The 22,530-nt window shown below is 42.8% G+C and overlaps 1 protein-coding gene across 3 annotated transcripts in view; it reads left to right on the forward strand.

The window, feature by feature from the left end:
- LOC124612940 (protein pellino) overlaps positions 1-22,530 on the forward strand; it is a 440,385-nt gene that overhangs the window by 242,894 nt on the left and 174,961 nt on the right. For all 3 annotated transcript variants that reach the window (XM_047141442.1, XM_047141441.1, XM_047141443.1), the window contains exon 2: positions 13,081-13,179. In XM_047141442.1, the coding sequence (XP_046997398.1) occupies positions 13,081-13,179 (99 nt within the window). The remainder of the gene's footprint in view (positions 1-13,080; positions 13,180-22,530) is intronic.

Consider the following 22,530-nt stretch of genomic DNA (forward strand, 5'->3'; position numbering starts at 1 on the left):
TATTCCTTGCACAATGATTCGTATCCCTAGCAGCAGACTTGCAGCATTCGTCTATGCGCATTTCTTCATTGCAGAAATGTGAACAGGATAGAAAACTTTCCCAATATGCGTAGATGAAAAAAAATCAGGACTTTGAGAATTTGGCTTAGACTAATTCCAGCGGAAGCTGTAATGGTACATAAGATACAAAGAAGACCAGCGCGTTTCGTCACAGATTCGTTTAGTAAGAAATCGCCACGGAGATGCTCATCTAACAACAGTGACAAATACTGAAAGTGTCGTGTTCTGTGTCCGCGTGTGTTTAATGGTGAAATACCGCGAGCGTAAGCTAGTAGAGCAGTCAACCAATATACCGCTTCCCCCTGCGTATATCCCGTGAAAAAGATCGTGAAGGTAAAAATGACAGCGATACGAGCTCAGGCTTACCAACAAACTCACTTCTCCGCACCATTTGCAGCTGGAACATGGAAGAGGCAAAGCGACAGCTGGAATCAAATTTCCCTCTGCTACTCATCCATCATAGGACTTATATATAGTGTAGATGTGTGCAGTACACGTAGAGAGACAGTAGTGGCCGATATCTGGCTCAGCACACGTTACAACACCCAGTGCTGACCATTCGCTCTTCATGTTTAGAACGGCGCTGTGCGATATCCGTGCTATTTCACAGTTAGGATCGTAATTCAGAATATCCGCTGTAACATACACATGGGTGGCGAGACATTTTAACAACTGTGTAGCTATTTAAAATGTATATAAATTTTTCCGTATTAGTTACACCTTTTTTTACGATCACGTCCGACCATCCTCGAATCTATATAGTTACCTAAGCAACCACTCATATCTGTACTGGAACAAAACAGAAGTGCATACTAAAAAAATGTGCAAGTGAGATCTAAAAACAAAAATATAGCTATTCTAAAATTCGGCGTTTCATCTGTTGGCTGGAAATAAACGAGGATTCTATTATTATTCTCGAATCAGAAACACACACACATTTACAGTAGCCATACACATCATTAAATATGTACATATATAAACAGAAATTGGATTTATATTACATGTGCCCAGTACTTTGCAACCTCCAAGGCGCTTGGAGTGGCTTGCAGGAGATCAATCTCCGTGCAGGATGTTGGGCACAAAAGGCACTGGGGCATGTGGCTTGTGGTTTGTTCTTGTCCACAATCACAGGATGTATCTTCTGTTATGAAGCCCCATCCCTTCAGGTTGTCTGTGGATCGTCCAACTCCTGATCGTAATCTGTTTAAAGATTTCCACACCAGCCAGCTCTCGTTGTGTCCAGGTGGTAGTTCTTCAGCTTCTGGCGTCTGCAGGTGAGGTGTCGACTTCTTCCATAACTCCAGCCTTGCCTTCTCTGGTGAAATGGTGAGCTTCTCGGATAGCTATTTCGCGATCTCTGCCGTTGCTGTGGTGGATTATGTCCGTGCCGTGGATGGGCATTGTCCTGTTCCACTTTGTCTCTCCTTGTTGGCAGCCACTGTTCTGCGTATCCATGGTGGCACTATTCCAGCCAGGCAGTAGAGCTTATCAGTTGGGGTAGGTTCAAATGGCTCTGAGCACTATGGGACTCAACTGCTGAGGTCATTAGTCCCCTAGAACTTAGAACTAGTTAAACCTAACTAACCTAAGGACATCACAAACATCCATGCCCGAGGCAGGATTCGAACCTGCGACCGTAGCGGTCTTGCGGTTCGAAACTGCAGCGCCTTTAACCGCACGGCCACTTCGGCCGGCTGGGGTAGGTCTTAAGCAACCTGCGATCAACCTGCAGGGTTCGTTGAGAGCAATGTCTACTTGCCTGGCATGAAATGACCTGTACAAGACTGGAGAAGCATATTCAGCAGTAGAAAAGCACAATGCCATTGCAGAACAGCGAATAGTTTGTGGATGTGATCCCCACTGTGTCCGCGCTCGTTTGCGAATTAGGTTGTTTCGAGCGGAATCTCGGAGTAGCGAACATGGAGGAAGTTCACAGGGACTGCAGATACGTGGCGCTCCGTGGGAATGTGGATCGGCCGTGAGGCGTGCCGAGATAGTCAACACAGTTGCGATAACACTGTGTTCCGGATGGCACAGTGGTTAACGCACCTGTCTAGTAAGTAGGAGAGCTCGTGTTCGAATCCCGGTCTGGCACAAATTTTCACTCGCCGCCGCTGATTCCGCATAATGTCTCGATGCAGCTGACATCAGTAATCCCTTCCACTTTCATTCCTTTCCCCCCCCCCCCCCCCCCCTAAATCCACCTTCAATTTACCTACACGTAAACAAGGAAATACTCTTCTATTAGCAGGGCACAGTACACATCCATTCCTGCGTCGATGCAGTCTTAACAGAAGGAAGGAAGATTTAACTTCAACGTCCCGCCGACTACCAGGTTATGGCAGACTAAGCACAAACTTGACTCGGGAAAGGATGGGTAAGGAAATAGTCCATGTCGTTCTCAGAGGAACCATCCCGGTATTTGGTTAAAGCCATCTAGGGAAACCAAAGAAAAGCTAAATCTGGATGACCGGACTGGAGGATTGAGCCATCGCTCTCAAAATTTCTTACCATTGCACCAAGAAAGAATGATCGTTTATTGTATGATTATATGATAGAACAAACACTGGTAGCAGTTACTTCTGCAAAATATCTGGGAGTATGTGTACGGAACGATTTGAAGTGGAATGATCATATAAAATTAATTGTTGGTAAGGCGGGTACCAGGTTGAGATTCAGTGGGAGAGTCCTTAGAAAATGTAGTCCATCAACAAAGCAGGTGGCTTACAAAACATTTGTTCGACCTATACTTCAGTATGCTCATCAGTGTGGGATCCGTACCAGGTCGGGTTGACAGAGGAGATAGAGAAGATCCAAAGAAGAGCGGCGCGTTTCGTCACAGGGTTATTTGGTAAGCGTGATAGCGTTACGGAGATGTTTAGCAAACTCAAGTGGCAGACTCTGAAAGAGAGGCGCTCTGCATCGCGGTGTAGCTTGCTGTCCAGGTTTCGAGAGGGTGCGTTTCCAGATGAGGTATCGAATATATTGCTTCCCCCTACTTATACCTTCCGAGGAGATCACGAATGTAAAATTAGAGAGATTCGAGCGTGCACGGAGGCTTCGACAGTCGTTCTTCCCGCGAACCATACGCGACTGGAACAGAAAAGGGAGGTAATGCCTGTGGCACTTAAAAGTGTCCTCCGCCACACACCGTTGGGTGGCTTGCGGAGTATAAATGTAGATGTAGACCCTCTCGGACCATGATCGTGCAGGAAGGTCAACTATGACGCCGATGCAACGACATCTGCCTGCCTTCCGGTATGGAAGTAAGCAACCGATTCTTGTTCGCAAGTGACGTTCGTGTCCAAGGAGTTGTTGTTCGCCGTAATGTTAATACTTCCCAAGTGGTACATAGTATTACTATAGATGGCTTTCAATTTGTTGGTGGAAGATACCTTCGGTACTCACCTGTCGCGTAATTTTACGTGGCAGATGCTACGTGCTTGTTTCCAAGGACGATCGCGATATCTGCTGGAAATACGTACGCAGTTGTGCAGTGGTAAAACGACGACTGACGATAATGAGACGTCGTACCTGACCGTAGTCCTCGACCTGGCCCACAAAGCAGCCTTCGACGAAGAACAGCCTTCCGTTGCCTTATTTACAGTTTTGACAACCCTACTGGAAAGGGGGCCGCTGGGGCTTGAAAAACAAGGAGTGCGGAGTGTTAATAAACTGAGCTTGTATCAGTCCGAGGGTTAATTTGAATACCACAGTGCTTTACTACGCATGGTCCTATTCGAAATGTTATGCCATTGCGTTCCTCTGACCTTCGAACTGACTAACCCAGTCAGTTTTAGGGAAACTTCCACTTTAACGTGGGTCCCGAACTCTGCATTTTCCTCATTGCCTAACATTGTCATAGATAAAAGAAGTGATAAGTAAGAGATAAAGATCTTAGCTATAACTGGGCATCGTCACACAGACCTTTAGGATTTGTAGTCTAGCACTTACCCACTGAGCCACCAGTCGCAGTGAAGATCTTTAAGTTAATTACTATTTTTTTCCGTCTTGGGCGGATATTGCATTACGCCAGATGCGTTTCGATTTTCTGTACAAAGAAGCATCACTATTCGTCGGTGCTTATTACTCCTCTTCGCAAGTTTTGAAGTTGACAGTTTTTTTCCCGTATTTGTTAGCACAGGTTAATAAACATTTAATCTTTGTCATACTTCATTTGTCTCCATCCCAGATCTCAATGTCATCTTTCTATTAAGAACATACACAGCCTACAATGCGACACCCGACGAAATCAGTTGCGTTACCTGCTGGTAGGACAACCCATGCAAGAAATTGCACTGCGCACAGTAATATTACCGTGACTCAAGAGCAAGTTTAATGTTAGCGATGCTCAAGTGAACATGGAGACAGTGACCCCGCCTCTCATCGGAAAGGAGAATTTTTGAATTATTATTGAGTCACCAGTCCCAAGCCTCTCGCACAGTAACACTGTTAACATTGTTAGTGGAACTGCATAAGCTCGACCATAATGTTGCACTTGGGAGTGACCGTGCTCCTGTTGGCTCATTGTGAATTTATGTATTTATGTTTCAAGAGGACACGTTGAATCCCTAGTTAGTATATTCACAACTCTCTTGAAATCTTTCACAATGCGATGGGTGATGTGTTTTCCTCGGTCGCCACCCTGTTTCCTGTAACACCGCGTATTCCCGATGACGGGCATTGGAGGCAAAGTGCAGTAATGTCGTGGGTGGTTAGTACGAGTATAACAGCTATAGTGAGATCATCTTAAACGTGCCAGTCAGTCTCGAGGGTGAACAATGATGATAGCTTAAATCGACACAGTCCCGCGGCCCCGTCGCAGGGCTGGTAGCATAAATCAGTACCTTGGCGATGGCTATGACCGCGTGTCAGGTCTAGTTTCGGAGAAGCATAATCACTACTGTTGTCGTGAGATTCATGCTCGAAGTCCATGATGGGTCAGTTTCTTCACTCTCTGCAGAATAAGAAAAGGAGCAGCTTCAAACGGAATACACAAAGTAGTTTGTAACGGATGCCGCGCAATTGCTTCGAAGTGTCGGAAACTGGGTAATAGAGGCGTGACCTCTACCAGCGTCTCATGCAGCCATAGTTCTCTCTACCTAAAAGGGCCACGTTGAAGCGTCCGCCCTGCACTGCAAATGATGGCAATCTAAATAAACACAACATTATTTTTCACTCTGCAGTGGGAAATGTACGCTAATTCGAAACTTGCTAGCAGATTAAAACTGGGTGCTGCCTCCAGACTCTAACTTCAGACTTCTGCCCGTCGCAGGTAAATGCTCTACCGAATGAACTGTCTAAGAAAGAGTCACGACCCTCGTTCACAGCTTTTCTGCCGCCAGTGCTACATCTCTTACCTCCCAAACTGAACAGAAGTACTCCTGCTTACTTCGAGGGACTAGCGCTCGGGGAAGAAAGTAAATTAAAATCGGGAAAGGAATTTAAGACCGGGAAGGAACGTTTTTTCTTCCAGGAGTGCTATGCCCGCAGGATATCCACGAGAACGGAGTGCAGAGTGTTAATAGATTGAGCTTGTATCAGTCCGAGGGTTAATTTGGACACCACAGTGCTTTACTGCGCATGGTCCTATTGGAAATAGTATGCCATTGGGTTCCTCTGACCTTTGAAATGACTAACCCAGCCAGTTTTAGGGAAACTTCCGCTTCAATGTGGATCCCGAACTCGGCATTTTCCTCATTGCCTAACATTGTCATAGATAAAAGAAGTGATAAGTAAAGGATAAAGATCTTAGCTATAGTGAAATTTGCAAGGTAAAAGAGAGGTAGTGGCGGAAGTAGAGCGGTAAGAGCCGGCCGTTGTGGCCGAGCGGTTCTAGGCGCTACAGTCTGGAGCCGCGCGACCGCTACGGTCGCAGGTTCGAATCCTGCCTCGGGCATGGATGTGTGTGATGTCCTTAGGTTAGTTAGGTTTAAGTAGTTCGAAGTTCTAGGGGACTGATGCCCTTAGAAGTGAAGTCCCATAGTGCTCAGAGCCACTTGAACCATTTGAAAGCGGTAAGTCGTGCATGGATAGCTCAATTAGTAGAGCAGTTTCTGGCGAAAGGAAAAGGTCCCAGATCAGAGTTCCGGTCCAGAATACAGTTGAATCTGCCAGGAAGTTTCAAATCAGCGCGCACTCGGCTGCAGAGTGGAAGTTCATTCTGGAACCAACTCTCTAGGCTGTGGCTGGACCATTTCTCCGCAATTTCCTCTTATCGGTAATAGATTGTAGTGCCGTCAGTGCACTTAGAAATACGAGTTCATACACTGGTGGTATGAGTGGGAATTTTGACGGAGCGAATTCGTCAGAGCTGTTACAGGAAAGACATATCTTGCGAGGAATTTGTTAGTTGAGCCTTGGAACACTCATTTGTAAGAACAGAAATTAAAATTCCTTGTAACCTTGCAGAGCGGGCGGTAATTACGCAGCACTCTGCCGAGGGTTGAGGACACCGGCTGACTCAGCAGCGCGGCTGAGCGGCGTTGAGTCACGTCCCGAGCAGCCGCCTTTGTTTTCCCGGAAGCGGCAACAACACGGACGCCCGCCTTCCTCGCGCTTGCTTTTCAGTTCCGCGGAGCCCGCGCTGGTATAATGCGGCGGCGCACAGTAAACAACGCCGCGAGCTGGTAGCACGCACGGCCACTTTTCCAGGGAGCTCCATCTTGGATTCCTATCGAAAGACTTGGAAAAAAGTATTCATAGACCGTTGTTCATGTAGAATAACTTTCCTTACTAGAACTACAGATAACAAACAGAAATGTAATTTGGTAAGCTAACAGTATGAGGTTTCCTTCCTAATCGGAACATATAAAAGATTTAACTAACTTGGCCTTCTGCAACAAGTAAATAAAAATTCTGTACCACCTAGCTTCACACAGTAGGAGTAAAAGTACTCATGAAGTACTAGAAATGTAAACACGGAAATGATTAACGAACCCTCTGCAGCAAGGAAGGCCTTCAGTGGCAAGCTGCACCACGTGCATGTTGGTTCTGATATGCGGTGAATGCCATGCGACAGCGAAATGCGACGCAAATGGAAGCAAACAATTGTACAGTAAAGGCAAATAGTTATCTCTCAATATGAAAGGGGAAAATCTATATTCAGAAATAGCTGATACTATTCGAAGAAGCCAAGCAGTCGTGCAGTCCGTAGTATCGCGATTTAGAGAAAGAACTCTCATTAATATTGAAAGAAGAGGCTGAGCGCAGAAGGTAACGTAAAGACAACGAAATATGTTCATAAGGGATGTCAAAAATGATCCTAGCTTGACAGCTTCTGCACTGATCGCGCATGTAAATAATCAGTTCAGGAAGGTAATCACACCAAGGGCTGGTCGCTCTATTTTAATTAGTGCAGATTATGGAGCTAGGGTACCTAGAATAAAATCGTATGTCAGCAAGAACGAGAAATCGAGACTTGAATCTGCTCGAGAGCATATAAGCAAGTTTCTGAGGCAATGTACTATTCACATATGAAAGTAGATATAATTTTGTAGATAATAGCAAAATTTTGGTGTTAAGACGACCGAATACTGAGCTATGTACCACACACATTCAACCCACATTAAAGTACGGCGGTAGAGGAAATATGTTATGAGGATGTAGGGTCAAAACTTGTGTTGGGCAGATTGTTTTTGTTGAAGATAACTTGGATAGATTTCAGTATTCAAATATCCTGAGGGAAAATCTGCAAAAGAAAAAGACTACTTTCAAGAAAACAGTGACCCTAAGAATACAGCGGAAATTGTTCGTCTGTGGTTGTTGTACCATACTTCCCAAGTTTCCAACACACAGCGCACACCTCAGTCCAACTGAACATCTTTGAAGTATGCTTGCAAGAATGGTTAGAAAACCTGAAATACAAAGTAAGATTGCTCTGAAACCGTGTCCGCAACAAGAATCGATAAGTATTTCCTCTGAGACTAACAAAAAAAAAAACACTGTTTCATCCCATGCCAAAGATGTTAAAAGAAGTGAGACATACAAGAGGAATCCCTACAAAGTATTAAGATCGTCATTGTATTAATGTATCCTTCATTGTAGTTTTCTTTGTATGTATGAAAACTTTTTCCCCCACTGTGTGAAGCCAGCTGGTAAAGAATATATGTGTAGTTTTTGCGGAAGGTTAATTTAGTTAATCCTTTTACGTTTAACGGAATCGCAAGGAAACCCCCATACTGTTAGTGTTCCAAGTAACATATCTGATTATGTCTAGCTCTAATAAAAAAATTTTATTCTGTATGAACGACAGTGTATGAACACCTTTCCCCATGACAGTATCTATCATTACTTCAAAACTGAGAGGGCAGAGGGTGTACAAACTACTATCAGACCTCTCTACCTTTCCACTATAGAATTGCACGTGGGAAGAACGAACACCTAAATATTTCCATGTGAGCTTTGATTTGTCTTATTTTAACACGGTGGTCATTTGTCCCTATGTAGGTGCCAATTGGCAAAATATTTTGGCGTTTGGTGGAGAAAGACGATGATCGCAGTTTCGCGATGAAAAAGCCTGTGTTTTTAATGATTGCGCCCCAACTCACGTATCATATCCGCGATTCTCTCTCTCCCCTATTTCGTAAATATGCAGAACGGGCTAACCTTCTCTGAACTTTTTCGATGTACTTCGTCAGTCCTTTACGGTAAAGATTCCCTACCGCGCAGTACTACTCCAAGAAAAGGCGTAGTATAGGCAATATCTGCAGTTGATTTGAAGCAGGTAGTGAGTGCTCTCCTAATAAAAGGTAAAGCTGTAATAAACACGAAGTGTGATGTGAACATCACATCGATCCTATTGGTGGCAGAGGTTTCGTTGTAGTTTTACGACTAGGGTTCGGAAGTCGTCTTTTACGAGTATCATGAGATGAGGCTCAATGAAATATATGTTAATTTTGGGTCATTGTGCATCAGAAAATGGTGCATTTTATTTGTCAGTTGTTTTCCTTTTCTCCTTTTCGGCCTATTTCGGGCCTATTTGTTTACTTCGACAGGAATGGTTTTTGTCTGTAACTTCACCCTCCTTCGATTACTACTGGCTCCTTTTAGTCCGAACCATAATCGGGTTATATTAAGACATGTTTGCTGTTGTAAGCATAACCACTGCTGAAAGTCGACACCGTGTGCACCTAAGAAGTTAAAGACGTCTGTTGCACTGCAGTGCCAACTGAAATAAACTTTAGGTAGTCCAGTCTCAACCAAATATCACCCCAGTTACCATGATGCGTATTGCGGGTTCGCTAAATTCATTCTAAGTGGCCAAAATAGTTCATTCTAAATTCCCCAAATGCATTTTATCAAACACGAAGTTCGCTTTTCGTATTATTTTAATCTAAAAAGTAGATATCTGAAAGAAACAGCTTTTTTTTCAGACTAAGCTTTTTTGGCATTAAATTGCATACCACCAAGATGTGGTTCTTAATATCAACTGGGCCATTTTTTCTTCCTATTTCAGGAAATGTTTCCCCTAAATTTAGAAAGCCCATCTACTGCTAAATGGCCTCAAGTCCTTAGTATACATTTCCACACTCTGGGCAGCCACTAAGTTTTTGTCCTTCAAAATATTTATGTAGTGAGGAAACTGCTGGTCAAATATACAAACACGTTCGTAACATAATCGAAGTTCCCGAATGAGTGTTGAGTAACTTTTTATAGATTCTGCATTGCGAAACACCTTCCGATTTATTTAAAGGTGCCTAATGCACACACAAAAAACTTTTCCCTTCTTGGGCTTGGGTTGTGTTTCGTGACTGATACATAGTATCCAAATCTTAATTTCTCCTCGTTCTTCTTTAATTTTGGTATGTTCATTTTGCTTGTCCCACCGTTATGATAAATAAGCTGCAGTGAAACTAATAACGCAGACATGCACCTGCCTAGACGCCCTGTTAGCAGGTGCAGCAGGCAGAACTGACTCATAAAGCTTTCCAGCCTTCGGAAACCCATGTTGACCTGCCTTAACCATTCTGCTCCGGTGCACGTCTAGGAGGAGGATTTGTACATCTCCGATTGGAGGTAGTATACTGTGATGGTACCTATAGGTTAACATGAACTCTCAACCACGGCGCAACTCGGCGTTTTATCACATTAGCAGACATTGCCAAGGATGAAAGAAATGACAGATAAAATTCTTCCGACTGACCGTTTACTGAAGCGCCGCCAGTCTCTTAGATTTTTGTCTGGCAGTGAGCCATACTACTAAAAGAACCGTATTTTTAATTGATATTCTGAAGGATCACGGTCCAGCACCACCTAAAATATCATAAAAAACGCTTTGCCTCTGTATACTTCCCTCTCTTACTTTCACATTGTTGAATATGGTGTCTCCTTGTCTGTACTGAATAAAGTGAGTCAGTCTCATACTCTGGAACTGAGCACTGAGGGGTGATTCGAGAGTCCCACAACTGCTGCCTGGGAAATGACGGAGTTATATGCTCGACTTCTCAGAATGTCATGGGTGAATCTGAATTGCGTGGATGACTATGATTGTAGCTTCTGTTACGCATGACGACAGGCTCAATCCCGGTGCTGGCGCATAGCCTGTTTCTCTCGGATAGCACAAAAGGGACAGTCTGACGAACGGAACTCCATCAACTGTCACGCAAATGAAAATTACTTCGAACTGGCTACCCCCTAGTCGAGCGCCTGTGTGCACGCGTGCGTTAGCGACCTCGGCTAACGAGGAGAAAACGGTAAGTGCCATAACTAGATTTCCCAGAACGTTTCCTCAGTGGAAGAGGATCCAAAATAAGCGAACACGTGTCTCGACTTATCCGTATATACTCCACTGATTCTGAGAAAAAGATCGTCCCAGTTTTCCACGTAATTTAGATCCTTTTAGCGCGCAACAAACGAAGCCAAGCTGGTGGCATAGTGGCTAGCGTGGCGGCCTTTCACTTCTGCGTTCCGTGTTCGAAACCCACTGTTTTCGTTGTGTCTTTCGTTTATCTACCCATATCCGTAGAAGGTTACTACACGAATGTTTCTTATTAAGTTAGGGGATACAAGAATGTTGTAGTAATTTTAAAATTACGAATTGGTGTCACGATGGATGCCATACACTTATTGTTTGATATTTTCAGCGGTAGTAATATTTTTAAATTATCGTACTCTTATATTTCATTGTTACAGGTGTAACAGTTCATAATTCTTATATTTTATTCATATGTTGATTCCTCTGGAAGATTTGGTGCACTCCCATGGGTGACAGCGATCGCAGAAACAATCGAAACACAGAAATTCCGAAAACCACGAGCATCGCGCGAATGCAGGTTTGCCACAATGACATTTCTTCGTATGACTCTCACTTGGGAAAGAAACTTCAACACTGCTGAAGGTTACACGTGTTGGCAATAATTTTGCGCAAACCACGCGTAACATACCACTTTTTCGAAAACTGGAAATTGCAGTTGATGATGTATCAATATACACTACAGGAATGTCACCGAAAACGATTTCAATAATTTATCCATTTGTTTATTCGTTTTTTGTAATTCGTTTACCAGACATACAACTAGTAGACAAACAAGGACAAAGTTATTTCAATATACACTGGAAAACATTAGTGTAGGAATCTTCTACGGATCCGGGTAGATAAAGGAAAAACAAAAATAATAATCGTATTTCAAAAACGGCAGGTAAAGTGTGAAGCTGCTAGCTAGCCGCCGGCCGCAGTGGCCGACCGGGTCTAGGCGCTTCAGTCTGGAACCGCGCGACCGCTACAGTCGCAGGTTCGAATCCTGCCTCGGGCATGTGGTGGCCTTAGGTTAGTTAGGTTTAAGTAGTTCTAAGTTCTAGGGGATTGACGACCTCAGAAGTTAAGTCCCATAGTGCTCAGAGCCATTTGAACCATTTTGCTAGCTAGCCACTGCATTGGTTTGCTTGTTATCTCGCTAAAAGGCACGTAAAGTGAGGTAACAAGTCATGGGATGGCGTTGTGCAAATATACAGATGACCTATCCGAATGTTTTCCGAGATAGATCACGTTTAATGTGAATTTGCTTTTGAGTAGATCACTTTTAATGTGAATTTGTTTTTTCGTTAGTGGCGAGCGCGCGCGCGCGCGCTTGTGTGTGTGTGTGTGTGTGTGTGTGTGTGTGTGTGTGTGTGTGTGTGTGTGTTCCCATCCATCCTCTTCGACGCTTTTTCTAGCCCAAACTACCTCTTTGCCCGGGATGCCTCCGTGCTATAGCAATAGGTATGGTTGGTCCCAAAATTGAACTGTGTGGGACACCAATTTTGATTTCTCCCCGATCACTAAAATTGTTTATTCTATCAACATTGTATGAACTATTGAGCATAACTTCTTGCATTCTGTTTCTTATATGTAATTTAAACCAGTTATCTTTAAAGTCATAAGCTCCATAATCTCATTGTGTTCTACCTTCAAAAACATTTGGAGTAGGGCATATATACATATAAAGTTTCTTTGCTTCAAATGAGCATTTTTGACATATTCCTGAATACTGACTACTCCTCGTGGGACACCCTATATACACGCTTTTGATTGAATCACCGTGTTTTAAGGAATTAATACCTGTAACTTACATTTACACTGTCACGTTTCTTCTAGTAATTGCACACATAAGCTTCATAGGAAGGAAGAAAACACTTCTTCTCATTTTACTCGCGAAGAAGTAACTTTAGTACTCGTTCCTGTATGCTGTACTTTAGTAAAGAGTCAAATAAAGAAAGAACAGGTGTTTTAGCGAACATTTGCTTTAGTGACGATCGCGTTCATATATTTCTTCAATCTGTTTTTTTTCGTCCTTATATTGTCGTCGCAGATGACACCAACACGTTATTTGTAAATAATATATTAAACAATAATTAATCTCTTGAAGCATGCCCTCTTGCTTCAAGTGATTAATCTCAGTAAGAAGTGAACTGTTCACATGTGGGAATATATGTCAGTCATTGTCAGTGCAACGTGGATGCAACTTATGATTTTTGTGATAATTTAAGATGCGTACCAAACAATACATTATTGCTGTTAATTTCATTTTTCTTCATTCTCAGGTCCGATGGTACAGATCCACCTATATTAGAAGAACAAGAACCGACTCCGTCAGACAAGCCGAAGACACTAGTGAAATATGGCGAGCTTGTCATCCTCGGGTGAGTAAATATCGTCAATGCCGCCGGCTGACTGTATGCCACACACAACTTTCCAACGGCTGGTGCCTATATCCGTTGCCGTATATCTACAGGTATATCATCTTTCCTGCGTTAAGGCCTTCTAAAGATCACATTTAAACTTCATTTCAGTTTTCGTTGTTCCTTTCTTTTCGTCTTGTATTCCTTGACTGTTACTTCTTCCTTTCTCAAGACCAGTTTGTGCCAGTTTTGTTTTCCTTCCTGTCTTAGAAATTTTAAATTTTAAAAACTTGTTGTTGTTTTTTTTTTGGGGGGGGGGGGGGGAGGAGGAGACCAGGCAGCGAGGTCATCGGTCTCATCGGATTAGGGAAGGACGGGGAAGGAAGTCGGCCGTGCCATTTGAAAGGAACCATCCCGGCATTTGCCTGGAGCGATTTAGGAAAATCACGGAAAACCTAAATCGGGATGGCCGGACGCGGGATTGAACTTATTTTGTTTCTTTTCAAGTCTTTCCTGACCTATAGAATCCGGGTGCACGTCAACTGTTTTTACCCCAAAGATGTTTCAAGATAGTTTTCGTTATTTCATTTTCGACCGTTCTATAAATTTCTTGAAAGTATAGCACTCACCGCTTCGATTTTCTGTTACGTTTTCTGTGTTGTAATAACACAAGCACTGCAGGTAAAGTACAGGAATATTAGGAGACATATAAATTCAGACGCTTCAGACAGGATGTAGCACAATCGACTGGATAAGGAGGAAATCAAAGGAAGAGCCATACAAGTAGATTTTATTTAGAAACTAACACGGAACGGGCACAGGGTGACTTTAATGTAAGTGCAGCTTCTCACAGAGGTCCAGTGTAATTATCGTATGGCAGCGAAACTTGGTAGATATTCTAATGGGTTAATGCGGAACCGATTTATGCTGGAAAAAAATAATTCCAATTTTGGCAAACAGGTACAAATCTGATGCTGTGTGTGCAAGAAAGACGCGTAGAAATGTTTTCATATGTAGTGGATTAGGAACGGGACGTGAGCAGAAAATGTTGATTTTATTATTAACCGCTGCTAACACACCGGATTTATTGGCGTGATGCTGTGTAGCGGCAGATTAGCACCTAATGATCAAAATGGGACTTACTTCCGAGCGTAAATATGTTCCGCATTAATGTATTAGAACATCTACAAAGTTTCCCTGCCGTAAGATTATTTCAACCCACACTGGAGCTCCGTGAGTAACTGCAGTTTAATTATAAACACCCGGTGAAATAAACGAGCGATATCCTAAAAGGCCAAAATCGGGCACTGTAATTCAACTATAAGAGCAGGACGACTCCGAAGCATGGAGTCTTATTTTAAATAAAAATTGCTATTTGGAAGAAAAGATGAATTCTAAATGTACATAGAAAAGATTATGGTTACAATTGGGAAGCAGTGGTTCAAATTGGATTTCCAATTACATAATTAAAAAGCAGTCAGTACACTGAAAACAATCAGAAATTCAGAATAATTCAGAAGCAAAGTAAAAAAAAACATAAATTGACTTCGAGAGAAACCACAGAAATGGTCCATTCATCACATTTCATGGGAGAAGAGGAAGAAAAGAAATGAAAGTATAAAGAGGTTCTAGACACAGAGCAAAGGAATGGCCAAGAACGCTTAAGTTGTACACGGTCCATAGTTGGTCAAATTCTGAAGAAAACTTCGTTGTTACTTTATTTCCAAAACTTCTAATATTTTCTTCATGAGTCGTGAAATATTTCTATATTTTGGTAATTCATTGTTGTGTGAGCAGTACTTTCTTAAGATTCTTGACTCAATTACTCTGAACAATGACGAACAAAGAGACCGTGAGACAGAGTTATCGATTTGCACTCTACCCGCATTTGCTAGCCTCCATTATGTTGACATTTATTTTTCTTCACAACTGCGCCTTTTCACCCTCTGACGCAGATGTCAGTGTCAGACAAGAGAAACAGTATTAAGATACGGGCTGAAAAGGAAGAGATTGCTCTGCCGTTGAAGCTGCAAATAATTCACGAGTCCACGTGGTGTTTACAGACGTGCCTAGTCAGGTGACGTACACGGTAACGGTACGTTCTTGTCGACTGTGGTGTCCCTTATCTGTCCTTAGTGCTTCCATTAACTATTGTCTCGACAAAAGCTCTTTGTGCGTTGCGTGAGCTGCTGCAGACACCCAGAACACGAAGCTGCTGGGTTCGATGACCAGTTAACAGCCGTGGCCCAGATCTTTTATAGGAGCTTAGGCATACCGGGCTGCTGTGATAGTTCAGCGCGGATCATAAGTACCCAGCAGCATTGCTTTTGTAGAACAGTCAAATATTAGGGAACAGGGAAAAAATTGTAAACAGAGTATGAGTAAATAACCAGACAGTTAATCGTCTGATTAAATGACGTCATTTTGCAGAATTGCCATCAATGAGATCCAAGCTGCCGGACTACTGACGCACAGATCAGCTGTTCTGAGCCTCGTACGCACAGTAAGTCACCCAAGAAGATACTCCAGACGCAGAAGTACGCTCTCGTGACAGTGTCATTGCTGTCATCGCTGGATTTCACCTAATAGTTACGGCAAGATATCTTCCTGCTATGGAATGTTACTTTTGGGGACTTTTTGTACTGGCCTACGACAAACACTCTCAATACTGCAACTCAATTCACTATAGCCAACGAATTACATAATAAATCTTAAACGCTGCGTTATAGGCTTTTAATTCGAAAATTGTTGTAAAATGCAATTTTTTCTGAGCAATACCATGAAATTTGCCCATATGTGGCCCGCATCACAGGTTCAGCTAGGGGTCTATGGATTCCAGATACGACCCTGATTGTACACTGCATAGTTTGCTGTCCTGTAGCTGTAGAAACGGCTCTGATTTAATTGTTGGTTTTGATCTTAGCATATCGGTTGACGTTTGAGCGATACTGCAGTCGCTCTCTTCCTCTTAACATTAAAAGAAAGTGCAACCCACGCAGTTGTACGACGGTTATTGGCAGTGCTAATAGTCCAGGTAGTATGTTTTCATCAGACGCACGGATATAGTTCACAGGCGTCGTCGAAACAGAAACATTATAGTCCTAGGACAAAAAGAAAATCATTTTGTTATGAAGCACCAAAAGGTTTACGTGTGACAGTTGTGAACAAAATACGGCGACCGTTTCAAATTGTACATAACGAATTTTCCGTATTCGTTTTTTAATTTTTTCTTGTTAAAGACTTCATTAGCGAATATCACGTAAAATTAAGATGAGATTTCGAAAGCATCTGTCTCATGGGTAAAGGTACTCGAAAGAAAGTTACTGGATGGTGTCAGCAATAGCTTCTTAATGTGTCATATGATGACTTTAGGATATTGACCTACTCTAGCCTGCAATCGTTGATAATAAAGGCTAAAAGGAAACTGGAAATGAAAGGCGAGGGATCACTTTAAACGCGTGTTTAGGTGTCTCTACAAAAAAGACTTACGCTTCGGAACTGGGAGAGTACTGGATGGGTTTTTAAGTAGTGCTTGATACCCGCTGTGTGTCAGTGGTGTGTTGGAGTTTGTGGGGACTGTACTGTATGGAGACGACCTAGTACCACTATGACACCACTTTGACCTAGTTTTGCATGCAACATTTCTTGGAATTGTCGTAGCAGATAAGACATTGACCATACTGTCATAAACGTTGAATGAGGAAGAAAGTCACATTTCGAGCCTTCGGTGGTAGTTCGTAAGTATAGGGGAATGTTTGTCGTAGGCCAGCACTTGGTCCCCAAAGAATAATATACACAATAGCAAAATATCTTGCCTGAACTATAAGGTGAAATCCAACGATGTCTGGAATGACGAGGCCCAGAACAGTTGATTTGCGTGTCATCAGTCTGGCAGCATGTGTCTCACTGACGACAATGCATAAATGTGTTGATTTTTCGTGGAATCCGGGAAGTAAAGGTCGGACTATTTGAACTTTTGCCTAGCAAGACACCTCAAGGTGTGTGGCTGAGAGTACTTCTGATTACTGCCACCCCCTTTCCTGTTCTAGCCGGGAATAACGCGCGCAGTATCGGTCAAACTCCATATGATCACTAGTTTCTGATTTTTTTTCTCGTTGTAGTCAGTCCACGAGACGTATGCGAGAGGTAGTGTTGCCCGATTCTTCGTGGAAAGTATACTCCCGGAATTTAAACTATAAACATCTCGGTGACGTACAACTCTCTTTTGTGTCGTCTACCACTGGACTTTTATGGTCATTTCCGTAACTCTATTGCGTCAGTTAAAATACCCGTGACGAAACGCGCTGTTCTTCGATGGATCTTTTGTCTCCCGTACATATTATTCCAGCCTGATAAGGCTAATCAGCAACACCCGAGAATCTCTCAAACAAGTATGTTGTAACCCACTTCGCTATGAATAACGAGGAATATGTTCTTCACTGACGAATCCTATTTCAGATTACAAGCATTTCCTCATCGCAATATCGCTGAATGACAAATTATATTCCGTACAGTCATAGGAACATGTTAGAGTCTTGTTTATTGCTCGTGTGGTTTCATCGGCGGCCGTTAAATAATTGAAGAGTATTTGGTGTGTCACCTCTTGTGACTGGACGGATGCGTCCAAAACATACAGGGGCTTTTAGGCGAGATAATACATATGGGACTTTTCTCCTTTGTCGGTAGAATTTCTTGCAGACGATGTCCACTGCAAAAACTGGCCATCAAGATTCTGGGATGCATCCGCCACCTAAGAATATGGCAGATCTCTAGACAGCTGTCTCACCGAGTGAGGTGGTGCAGTGGTTAGATACTGGACTCGCATTAGGAAGGGCAGCGGTTAAAATCCCTAGCCGGCCACCCGCATTTTGGTTTTCCGTGGTTTCCCTGAATCGCTTCAAGCAAATGCCGAGGCGAGGCAGGTTCCCTTCCCCATCTAGAGCTTTTGCTCAGTCTTTTATGGCCATGTCGTTAAATCCTGTTCTTCTTTCTTTAGCACTTTCTTACAAGGGGAAGGTCTGACGTGCGGGTCACCGATTAAGATAAAGTTTGCCAAGGACAGTCTATATTGAAACTAGGACGTGTTTCGGCTTATTGCTAGACAAGCCCTTGTTTTTGAAAAATTGAGGTGAAAGTTGTCTGAAAGTGGTATTTTCAGTGCTGTACACCGAAATGTCGTCTAAAAACAATCTTTCTATTAACAATGTTCCAGTTATTAGCGTTTCTGTGTGTTCATGCTGTACTTGCAGTAGTCCTATTTCTAAGCAACAAGCAGAGCGAGGTCGGCGGTCGAGCGGACAAGGCATTAGACCGCCAAACTCCTCGTCCGTGTTCTGTTCTTGATCGTGGATTTTTACATTTTATATTTTTTTCGGTGTATCTGACAATATCGTGATAATCAGAATACTTTTATTTGCTCTTTTTAAAGTAGAACATCGGGAGATCTGACTAATAATCAGATACGTTTATATAATGAATTGTTAGTTACTTTGATCGTGATACGTAGCTCAAAAATACACCTGAAGTATATTATTGCATAATCCTAACTAATCGTTTATTCGTGAGTGTTCTCACAATCATTGGGGTGAAACTTATCATAGAAACAGGCGAATCATCGTCCGTGGAAAGTATCCGGTTCACGTTGTTAAAAACAAATGTTAGTTATCAATTTGGGTGCGTACCAAGCGCATTAAAAGCGTATCTTGAAAGACAGACGCGGACAACTTTTTATGGACCGACGCATGAATTCCGATAGCATCCAGTCTACCTTGTAATTATGAAGCTGGTATCTGTACAGATGCCATTGGTGATCTTACAGCTATCGAAGAATGAAATTAAATTGGAATCCAGACCTTTAGCTGCTTACAGGCGTTGATAAATATCAACGGGGATAGTTGAAAAATGTGTGCCCCGACCGGAGATCCCGGGTTCGAGTCTCGGTCGTGGCACACATTTTTCAACTGTCCCCGTTGATACTTATCAACGTCTGTAAGCAGCAAAGGTGTGGATTTTATTATAATTTCATACCTTGTAATTATGTGCTCTGCTGTGAAGTCGCATGATTTTGAAATACTGCGATGAAATTCTTTAACTGTAGGTAAGTCATACGATTGGAAAAAAGAGGTACATTTCGATGATACCGCTTTAATGGTGCAGGTTCCTTGAGCATCATCATCTGCGGCAATTCTGTCGTAGCGCGTCCTGTATCACGACGTTCACGTTACATATAATTATTTGGTTAATGATCACACCTCCCAATGTTTTATTTCAAAAAAAGGGAAAAAGAAAGGTATTTCCATTAACAGAATATTATCAGATACAGTGAAAAAATCGAATGAAAATAAGACCACGACCAAAGGATTGGTAGTCTAATGCCTCCACTGCTCGACTGCCGACCTCGCTCTTCTGCGCTCATAGAACGATAGGTACCCTTCTTACAGCATGAAAACAGAAAATAACGTTAATAACTCAAACATTATTAACTTTAGACCCCATATCAATAAAAATGTTTCTTTTTAGACAATCTTTCGGTGTGTAGCATTGAAAATACGATTTTCCTTCATTAACTTTGCTGCGATTATTTTCAGAAACTAAGAAGCGTCTAGCAAAAAGCCAAAACACGTGCCCCTTTGTTTTAAATATAGCACATTATTGCAAAACTAGATGAAAATCGGTGACCCACGCGTCAGCCCCTCCCCTTGTTAATAATGTGATCGCCTGCCAATTATCCACATAGTTTCACCAATTGTTCTGCTGTCGGAAATGAATTTACTCTATTTTGACTATTACGAAATGTATATTTTGATTTTCAGAATTTTTGTAATCCCACAGTTTTTTAAGCGTAATGTTCGCGAAATTAGTTGTTTTAACCTCATGTTGTTCCGTAACCCGTCAACAACTTATTCTTTGATCGTGATTAGCGTATGGACGCAAGTCCATATGGACAAAGCATATGAATTGCTATGGGCGTTACGTGTACGTGAAATTGTACATTTGCATCTGTTTCACTCCACGGAGATTATCAGTAGCGTCCTAATGCTCCGAATAATGAATTGGAAATATCGAACTATGTATCGGCTTAGAAATGTTGCAAGACAAAGAAATGAGCCTGAGACAGTGCTTCGTTCATGGTGTGAGGAAAGCTGTTCCTTTGACAGATGCGACGTGCGACGTTAGCTTTTGTAAGCAGTGTCTTCTGTTATCTCAACCACGGCGTGCGGTAGCCCTCTGATGTGGATCGAGTGCCGTGCTAACCGGCGCTGACGCAGCAGGCCGGCGCGAGCACTTGGCTGTAAAGCCGCGAGCCACACAGAGCGGCACTGTTTACGTGGGCTGCGGCTCCGGCGCGCGCTGGACTCTTTTGCTTTAAAGAGCGTTCCGGGCGTCGCCTTCGTCTCCGCCGCGGTATCAGCTGGCGACACGCCCCGCGCAATCGATACGCGGGGTTTGCGGGGGTGGGGGTAGGGGCGGCGCTGCGCTGCGCTGAGGCCGGGCCGTCTCCAGGGCAACGGCGGGTCGCGCGCGTGCCGGCCAGCCACCGGTTCTACGTTCACTGCTCCGCCCCAGCACAGTCACACTTGATTGAAGATGCTACTCAGTGGGCGAGCTGGCGTCTTACTTCGGACGAGTGGGCGTCGCCGTACATGACTTTTTCCTCTTTTCCTCTCTTCCTCTTTTCTTTTTTACCCTCTCTTATTTAGTTCTTAAAATTGCTTTTTTTTGTTTTCATCGTGAACAAAGTAGCGTTTACCATTTAGTTCTTCGTCTTCATAACACAACCAGCTGGCTAGTACGGCTAGCTAGAGAATAGACTACACCCATATGGTATTTAGTAGAATGTTAAGCATAATGACACCTAGTGTACCAAAACATTTCCAAGGCTTATGGGATCATAATACACTGCCGGAAAAAAATAGTGCACGTGAAAAGACGTCGATTTTGATCCGATGAGAGGATATTCCACCTGGGGGATAGTAGGTGTATTGATAAGTTCGAACGTCGTCCGCCAACAGATAGCGCAGTCGCATAGCTACTAGAGCACAGTCTGTGTCTACCCTTTAATAGGGAATGCTCACATCCGAAGGCTCACTGGCGCAAAAGTGTGGATAAATTAGGCAATCGGGCAGTAATACGCACTCGTGTTTCCTACTGAGCTCAGTAATAATTACACATCTTAGTGGTTCGGGTGGTATTAAGACGCGCTGAACGAGAAAGTAAATCAGTGAAGACAGCCCTCGTGACCAAGTGTGTTCCAAGCATACAATGAAAACAGGCAACACGACACATTAATTCTGCTATTACGTGTGTGGTGTCTGTTCTACTGAGCGAGTTTTAAAAGGGTCAAATTGTGGCCTTTGGAGTGGCGAGATCAGGGTGTATACGACCCGGGACAACAGGGAGATCCGGGAATTTTTCATCCGGGAGAAAACCGGGAAAAACCCGGGAATATTTTAGAATTACGAGAATTTTTCATTGTTTTCAGTTAAATTTTTGTAATTTTGACTGGTAAGAACCGATACTCTAACAAAGAATATTACTGTATCCCGCTACTGCAGAACAATACTTCAGCAATAAAATATGAAAGAGTGAAAAAAACGAAAATGAAACTTAAACTGCAAAGTAAAGGCGCCATATACATCAACAAAACAAAGTGCTCATACAAGGGTCTGCCAACAGCAAAATTTGTCAAAGGCTTTAAGAAGAATATGCAATGATTCGTAACAACAAATTGCCTCCGATGAGCGTGACGTCACAACTTTTTACATTAAATTCGTTTTAGCAGTTACGAGCGGAATCATGCGCATGCGTAGTTTAGTAGTACCTTCTCCCGCTTCTGGCTACAGAAATGTGTCTGTTGGCTGCCGCAGGTTCGAATGTCTTGTTTCTTTTATGACCTAATGTAAGATCTTTTAATGTTTTACACTTACGAACATACGGCTCACCACGACATCGTAGCTGCGCAAGCGCGGTGACGCCTGTCATCTAGCGCTCTCTGGCAACTCCAGAAACGAACCTATTTCTAACAGGTCGCGGGAAAATATTCTGAATGGTGGTTTGAAAATCGTTAATATCAAAGAAAATTTCATATTACACAAGTTGAACTACGTACGAGAATGTACGATGAATTTCTTAAATCAAAGAGCGTTTGAATCTCATTTAAAAATAAACTCTATGATGACAAGCCATTTAGACGAATTTCGAGCCCAAAAGAACAGACATTTATATCGTTATTAAAAATTTTGATGGCACATTTGTGTGATATATCTTAAATTGTAATACGCGCTTAAAAGACCAACATTATATGTGAAAGCTTAGCTTCTCTTCCAGCGTATTAATCGTATAGACCAATATTGTAAGTGAAAGCTTTACTTT

Source organism: Schistocerca americana, chromosome 4 (assembly GCF_021461395.2).
Source record: "Schistocerca americana isolate TAMUIC-IGC-003095 chromosome 4, iqSchAmer2.1, whole genome shotgun sequence".
NCBI lineage: Eukaryota > Metazoa > Arthropoda > Insecta > Orthoptera > Acrididae > Schistocerca > Schistocerca americana.